This window comes from Choloepus didactylus, chromosome 19 (assembly GCF_015220235.1).
Source record: "Choloepus didactylus isolate mChoDid1 chromosome 19, mChoDid1.pri, whole genome shotgun sequence".
Classification (NCBI taxonomy): Eukaryota; Metazoa; Chordata; class Mammalia; order Pilosa; family Megalonychidae; genus Choloepus; species Choloepus didactylus.
Window position 1 is genome coordinate 42,730,289 of NC_051325.1, and position 7,555 is coordinate 42,737,843.

General features: G+C 60.2%; 1 protein-coding gene across 1 annotated transcript; it reads left to right on the top strand.

Moving 5' to 3' along the window:
• Positions 1-1,749: 1,749 nt before the first annotated feature.
• SLC32A1 (solute carrier family 32 member 1) lies at positions 1,750-7,555 on the top strand. Its single transcript, XM_037811653.1, has 2 exons — positions 1,750-2,413; positions 4,679-7,555. Exons 1-2 carry the CDS (start codon positions 2,021-2,023, stop codon positions 5,864-5,866), a joined length of 1,581 nt encoding a protein of 526 aa, XP_037667581.1. The 5' UTR covers positions 1,750-2,020; the 3' UTR covers positions 5,867-7,555.

A 7,555-nucleotide genomic window follows, 5' to 3' on the forward strand; every position in this document is an offset into this window, starting at 1 on the left:
GTTCCTCACGTTGTGTGTGTGGGGGGGTCTGTTTGGTTTCTGCCACACGGGTTGGGGGCTTGTCTGAACTCCTGGGGGGACTTACAAGGCTATGTGGGAAAGAATTAGGAGCATCTCTGTCCACTGTGGTGGAGATTCCCTATTTGGGGAGAAGCTTCTGGGAGATGGTGAGGAGCCTGAGGGAGCCTGTCTGTCCTGGCAGCTCCAATTCACTGGCCAGAGCCCTCAGGCCGCCCTACTTGTGCGCTGACGTGGGCTAATCTAGACACACTGCAGGGGAGGGGGGGGACCAGGTTCCCAGAGAGAAAGGGCCTCGGGAGGGGGTATACTGGGAGACCCTTCCTTTCCCCTTTCCTTCAGCTCTTCCCCTCTCCCCCAGTCATAGCCGCCAGGCTGGGGATGTCAGGTCGAACCCTGCGGTTTACTGCTTGGAGGAAGAAGGAGTCTGGGCGGGAGGCCAGCTGGGGGCACACGCAGGAACCCACAGAGCAGGGGACCCGCTCGCAGCCACTACTACAAAGGAACTCACACAGGCACGAACGCAGACAACACACACCCGACGAGCAGGGACACATATATCCATTGCGCGCGCACACAGGCTCAAATACGCACAAAACCAAACATTCACAGAATACACACCGTTACAAAATTTCCCCTTGCAATTAGAGATCCAGCCCGTAGCAACACCTAATACAGTATCCGTCTTTGTCTCTCGGTCCCTCTCTTACCCGCGGGCACATATATACGCACCCCACTGGGGAGAAACAGTCCAGGCTCTGATGGCCCCGGCAACCGCGGTCCGAGCAGGGCCGAAGGGCATCGCGCGCCTCCGCGCCTCTGGTTCGCAGAGCTGCGAGCCCTTCTTTCCTCGGCGCCGACACCCGCTGCGCCCTTCCGACCGCGGAGACGTTCGCAGCCCCGCCACGAGGCCGCCCAAGGGTGTCCTCCACGAGTCCTGCCTCCTTTCAGTCCCCCATCTCCAACGAAAAGAAAGCGAAAAGCCAACCTTTCGCCTCTATTCTGCACACAGTTGGAAAGCGGTTGGTTGAGGCAGCGACGCGCAGAATCTCTTCCATCGAGGCGTCCCTGGACTTGGTAAGATAGTCCCAGAGACAGACCTTGGGACTGAGTAGTCTTGAGAAGCGTCCAGGCCAGACACTTCTGCCATTAAGGGAGCTTGCGACCAGTTTTAAATATCAGTGATGGGTGCTGGGGTGGCAGATCGACGCCCAGGAGACCCGCGCCGCGGAAGACAGGCATCGGACCTGCTGGCGTTCCGGGCGCCCAGACCTGTCTTTGGTCAGAGGATTTCGGGCCCCGCGGCTTCGGGACTCTGGAGAGGGTGGTCCGGGGGCGGGGAACCTCAAGAATCAGCCCGCCCCGGCCCCCTCCCTCCCGGCGGCTGCGAGATGGGTGGGGCCAGGACTCGAGTTTAGCACCTCCCCCAGAAATGCAGCACTCCAGCCCCCCACCCCCGCCCCCGCGCCCTCTCGGGCTTCGCGCGCTCCGTCCCGCCTCCTTCCCAAGGGCGCCCTTCTCCTGCCCTCACCTTAAGTCTCCGGAATCCCTTCGTGCCACCTTTCTCTTCCCCTTGCCCCCTCCCCACGTCCCCTGCGCCGGGGTGTTTTTTATTCCTTACCAGCCCCCCCCTCCCCACGCGCTGATTCCGCGAGGCGGGAGCGCATTGGGCTGCGCACGGGTGGGGGCGCCTCTCCAGCTTCGCGTAGCTGCTCTGACGCCGCCGCCGCCCTCCGCCGCCCAGCCGGAGCCCCGCGGCAGCTCCGCAGTGCACTATCCGCCGCCGCCGCTCTGCCAGCCCTGCCGCCCGCCTGGTCCAGCCCTGAGCGAGCCTCAAGCGCCAGCCGAGAGGGTCATGAGCCAGAGTACCCCGGAGCGCCGCGGGGAGAGCGAGCGGAGATAGCGGCCTTGCGCCCTTCGGCCCTCGGCGTCTCGCCGCGCGTCCCCCGCGTCCTCAGCTCCTGCTGTCCTTCTCCCGCCCCCCTCGGGCCCCGCCGCCGCCATGGCCACTCTGCTCCGCAGCAAGCTGTCCAATGTGGCCACGTCCGTGTCCAACAAGTCTCAGGCCAAGGTGAGCGGCATGTTCGCCAGGATGGGCTTTCAGGCGGCTACGGACGAGGAGGCGGTGGGCTTCGCGCACTGCGACGACCTCGACTTTGAGCATCGACAGGGCCTTCAGATGGACATCCTGAAAGCCGAGGGCGAGCCTTGTGGGGAGGAAGGCGCTGAGCCGCCCGTCGAAGGAGACATCCATTACCAGCGCGGCGGCGGCGCGCCCCTGCCGCCCTCGGGCTCCAAGGACCAGGCGGTGGGGGCTGGTGGCGAGTTCGGGGGCCACGACAAGCCCAAGATCACAGCGTGGGAGGCAGGCTGGAACGTGACTAATGCCATCCAGGTGAGCACGGGATTCCCAGCTCTGTCCCCAACCGAATACAGGATGATCTTGGCCATGCCCGGGTTCTCCCCTTTCCCCTCCCCTGCCAACCCTGAGCGGGGATCTCCGCCCCCAGATGATGTCCCCCGCCCCATCCGCATCCCCTCCCACGACCCCAGCGCAGGACAGCCAGGCTGAGGTGCAGAGACCCTGCAAAAGAGAGGGAAAATGAGGGGAGAATGTGCAATCAGGGGTGGGGGACCTGAGGGAGAAAGAAAATCAGGATTCGAAGGAATAGTATTGCCTGGGATTCCGGAATGGACTCACAGCTGCATATTCCGGACGAAAGGAGACGAGAACATTGCTGAGCCCGGAGTCTCCTCCCCTGAGACACATGGACACACACGCACACACATGTACATAGGCAGGCACACATGCCCACAGCCCCCCTCCCCACGAACAAAAGCGCGCCCACAGGCGCACAGCACATGCATCTCTATTTATACCACACAACTATCCCCACATGCACCTGCGTACAACACCCCCCACGCACATACCTGTACATACTAATAGCACACACACACACACACACCAGTTTGAACGTAACAAGTCCACACAGACTCATGCCCACGCTCCCTTATGTGAAGCTGTTAGGGCCATACACACTAACACAGACTTACAAGCACAGAGGTATGCACACACAAGCACATGCAATCCGCGGTAATCCCGGGATACCTGCGCAAAGACTCGCCCGAAATCGCCGCTGCACCGCAGAGTGGCGGCTAGCTCCTCCGCGTGTAATCCGGGAGAAACCCCCATCCGAGGCTTAGAAGAGGCCCTTCTCCAGGCCCGCCATCCCTTCCCGCTACTCCTACCCTCACCCCCACCCCAGTTGGCGCCGGACTCCGCGGATAGGTTTATAGTCCTCACAACGACTTGTGCTGCAGGCTGGGACCCGCAGACCGCGGCTTGCGGAGAGGAGGAGGTCGCAGCCTTAGGCACCCCGGGACCCTGTGGCAAGGCCCCGCGCTGTCCTGGGAGTTTTCTGGTCGTTGGCGAGCAGAACGTGTGATTCCCGCAGCCGACGTCCGCGGCGGGGTTGCTCAGGGACCCCGCTCAGCCGGGCTCCGCGAGGCCCTGCACACTAGGTGGCTCGAGCGGAGGCGCCTTCCGCTTTAGGGCAGGCGAGAAGGCCACGCGGGACCGTGGGGCCACGCCCGCCTTCATGGCCGCTCACGCCTCTGCCTGGAGCGCGTCGGCAGGCAGCGGTCGGTGGGCCCGGTAGGAAGCCAGGGCCGCAGGCTGGAGGTCCTTGGGCCCCCAGGACCCTGGATTTCGTTAGCGTTTCTTCCCTTCTTCCTCAGTCCTTCCCGTCCAACCCCAGGGCTTCTGGCTCTGGACTCCTGCTGGACTTGACCTTTGGCTCAGCGCCCGCCTTTTCTCCCGCAGGCCCCATCTATTGCTTGCCTCTACCACCCCTACTTAGTCCCCTTGCCTTAGGACTTGGTTCCGGCCCAACCCGATTCGGTTTGGCCCTAACACTCGTTACCTCCAGCCGTGACTTTCTCCCTCCCTCCCTCTTTGGTCCGCCCCCGCAAGGCTGCCGCTAGCAAGATCTCTACAGTCTCTCCTGCATTCTTTACTTCTCTATGGCTCTGTCCCACCCTCAGCCTCTTTTCCCCTCTAGCCCATCTCCTTTCCTTTCCTACTGCCGCCTTTAGCTTTGCCTTCTCTATGGGCCTTAACCCATTTTCTCCCATAAGCCGCCTCTCCCCACCCCTGTACCCCATTCCAGCCCCTCCTTGAGGGGCTTTCTCCCTTCCCCCTTTCTCCCAGAGGCTTCAGGCCCACCTCTCTACCTTTCTTAGCGTCCCCTTCCGGCCACACTCCCTCCAGCCCTTTCTCATCTCTCCACCTCCTCCCGCCCCCGTCCCCACTTCTGGTCTTGTCCCCCGGAACCATCACCAAGTATCTCGGCATTCCCCTGCCCTCCAAGTGGCTTTGCTCCACGCTCATCCCCTTCCCACCTCCCAGCCATTAACTTACTTCTTCTTCTCGTTCCCGCCTTTAAACACCTGCCTCTCCATCTTTGACTCAACTCCCAGGCACCCCATTAGAACCATCTGCACCCCTATTCCGGCCCTACCCTTAACATTTCCTCCCAGTGGCTGGGGACCAGCTCTCTTAGCGTCCCCTTGCGGCCGTAGCCTTAAGCCACGCCCCCAGACCCTCTTCCGATGTCGCATTGACTGAGCGCCCGGGTATGGTTTCCTCTCTGCTTCACAGGGTATGTTCGTGCTGGGCCTGCCCTACGCCATCCTGCACGGCGGCTACTTGGGCTTGTTTCTCATCATCTTCGCCGCGGTGGTTTGCTGCTACACTGGCAAGATCCTTATCGCGTGCCTGTATGAGGAGAACGAGGACGGCGAGGTGGTGCGCGTGCGGGACTCGTATGTGGCCATCGCCAACGCTTGCTGCGCGCCGCGCTTCCCCACGTTGGGCGGACGCGTGGTGAACGTGGCGCAAATCATCGAGCTGGTGATGACGTGCATCTTGTACGTGGTGGTGAGCGGCAACCTCATGTACAATAGCTTCCCGGGGCTGCCCGTGTCGCAGAAGTCCTGGTCCATCATTGCCACTGCCGTTCTGCTGCCCTGCGCCTTCCTCAAGAACCTCAAGGCCGTGTCCAAGTTCAGCCTGCTGTGCACTCTGGCTCACTTCGTCATTAATATCCTGGTCATCGCCTACTGCCTATCTCGGGCCCGCGACTGGGCCTGGGAGAAGGTCAAGTTCTATATCGATGTCAAGAAGTTTCCCATCTCCATTGGCATCATCGTGTTCAGCTACACCTCGCAGATCTTCCTGCCTTCGCTGGAGGGCAATATGCAGCAGCCCAGCGAGTTCCACTGCATGATGAACTGGACGCACATCGCCGCCTGCGTGCTCAAGGGCCTCTTCGCACTCGTCGCCTACCTCACCTGGGCCGATGAGACCAAGGAAGTCATCACCGATAACCTGCCCGGCTCCATTCGCGCCGTGGTCAACGTCTTTCTAGTGGCCAAGGCGCTGTTGTCCTACCCTCTGCCCTTCTTTGCTGCTGTCGAGGTGCTGGAGAAGTCGCTGTTCCAGGAGGGCAGCCGAGCCTTCTTCCCCGCCTGCTACGGCGGCGACGGGCGCCTCAAGTCATGGGGACTGACGCTGCGCTGCGCGCTGGTCGTCTTCACGCTTCTCATGGCCATCTATGTGCCGCACTTCGCTCTGCTCATGGGCCTCACCGGCAGCCTCACGGGCGCCGGCCTCTGCTTCCTGCTGCCCAGCCTCTTCCACTTGCGCTTGCTCTGGCGCAAGCTGCTGTGGCACCAAGTCTTCTTCGACGTCGCCATCTTCGTCATCGGCGGCATTTGCAGCGTGTCGGGCTTCGTGCATTCGCTCGAGGGTCTCATCGAGGCTTATCGAACCAACGCGGAGGACTAGCGCTCCAAGGCGCTCCCTGGCGGTGCTCCCGCGCTCTCCCCCCCTCTCCTCTCCACCCCATCCCACCCTCACCAGCCCGGTGCGCCTTGCCGCCGCGCTTGGGAAGCCAAGCTTTAAACATCTCCGGTTCCTAGTTTCTGATTATTCGGGGATGGGGGTGGGGGTGGGGGGAGGTAGGGATCCACGATCCATCTCGTCTGCGTTTGTTTGCCTTTCTTTTCCACATCGCCCTGGTTTGGGGGAGGGAGGCAGGGGCGCAGCTCGCAGGCGCGAGAATCGACCTTGGGGGGACATTTCGCAGCCATCCAGGGCTCAGATGCCATTTACAGCAAGAGCGCTTCCCATTCCGGAGACACTTTAACCCTGCAGCGGGAAAGGCTGGCCGGGAAATCTGTTTCGGGTGGGCAATTTGTCTTCGGCAAGCGGGAAGGCAAGAAGCCGCGCAGCGCTGGCTTGCCTGCGGGTTTTCAGAAATCCAAATTCATCTTGTGCAATTTATCAGGTTGTGGAACTGTTCAACTGTGCGTGTGGTGTGCTCGTGGTGAATAAGATGAAATGTATATCAGAAAAAAAAAATCTATCTCTAATTTAGATTGCGGCGCATAATTACATCCGCAAATAAAGAAGAAACAAAGGCCCGCGTGCGGCATCATGTAAATTCTGTGCCTTCGCAACAGCCGCGTTCCTGGTGCTGCGCGCGACTGGGGTTATTTGGATGAGGTCTGGCCCCGCGAAGCCGAGGGCTTAGAGGAGTGTCTGTACCTAAAGGGTCGGGGTAGAACTCCAGGAATCTCGGAGGTTGGTTCTCATCCGGGCACCAAAAGGGAGGCACTCAAGTTATCTAGGGGACTCAGGAAGAAGCATGCAGAGCGGCTTTGGTGTGGCAGCTGCCTGTCCGGCTTCCCACCCCCGAGCTGCCCGTCAAGGTTTGTTCTGAACATCTCTGGTCCACCTGAGAATTTGGTGGACGCTCCCAATCTCCAGTTCTGATACACAATGCTTTTATGTACAAATTCATCTATCTATCTATCTAATCTTTCAACAAATAAGTATAGACTGTGCCTATACGTTTGTTCAACAAATACTTATAGACTGTGCCTTCGCCAGGTGAAACAAACTCAAACCTGCCCTCCTGGAGCCTACAGAAAGCCAAGTGGGGGGAGACAGGCAATAAACAAGGACATGGAGAAAGCCACAAAATAAATGCAGACTGTGAAAAGAGCTATGAAGGAAATCAGTAGCGAGTTATGGATTTCCCAGGGTCCCCAGGGCCAGCCGCTAGCTTGATCCCACACGCTTTTCTCACCCTGCAGAACAGCCCGTTGGGTCCAACTGGGGTTTAAACATCCACAGCCAAGAGACTGGCTTTTTAGATCCGGCGCCTTTGGGGCCCCAATCTCCCCCCTTTCTTGTGCAGACCTTTTGGGAATGTGTTTGCCTGAATTACAGGGTGATTCTACTGCGGATCCAACTCCAGGGGGAGCACCCGCGGGGAATCTTAGGCCCCGAGATGGTTTGGAAGGGTCAGGGTCACTTTCCCGATGGGAGCCGGGAGCTCAGTGCAGGTAGGAGGTCCCCGGGATTTTCTCTCAGTGCGAAAAGAAACCACGCGAGAGGTTCGTGTTCTCCACCTGCTGAGGCCGAGGCTTCGTTTGGAACGGTTTCTCCAGGTGCAATCGGCACGGGGGA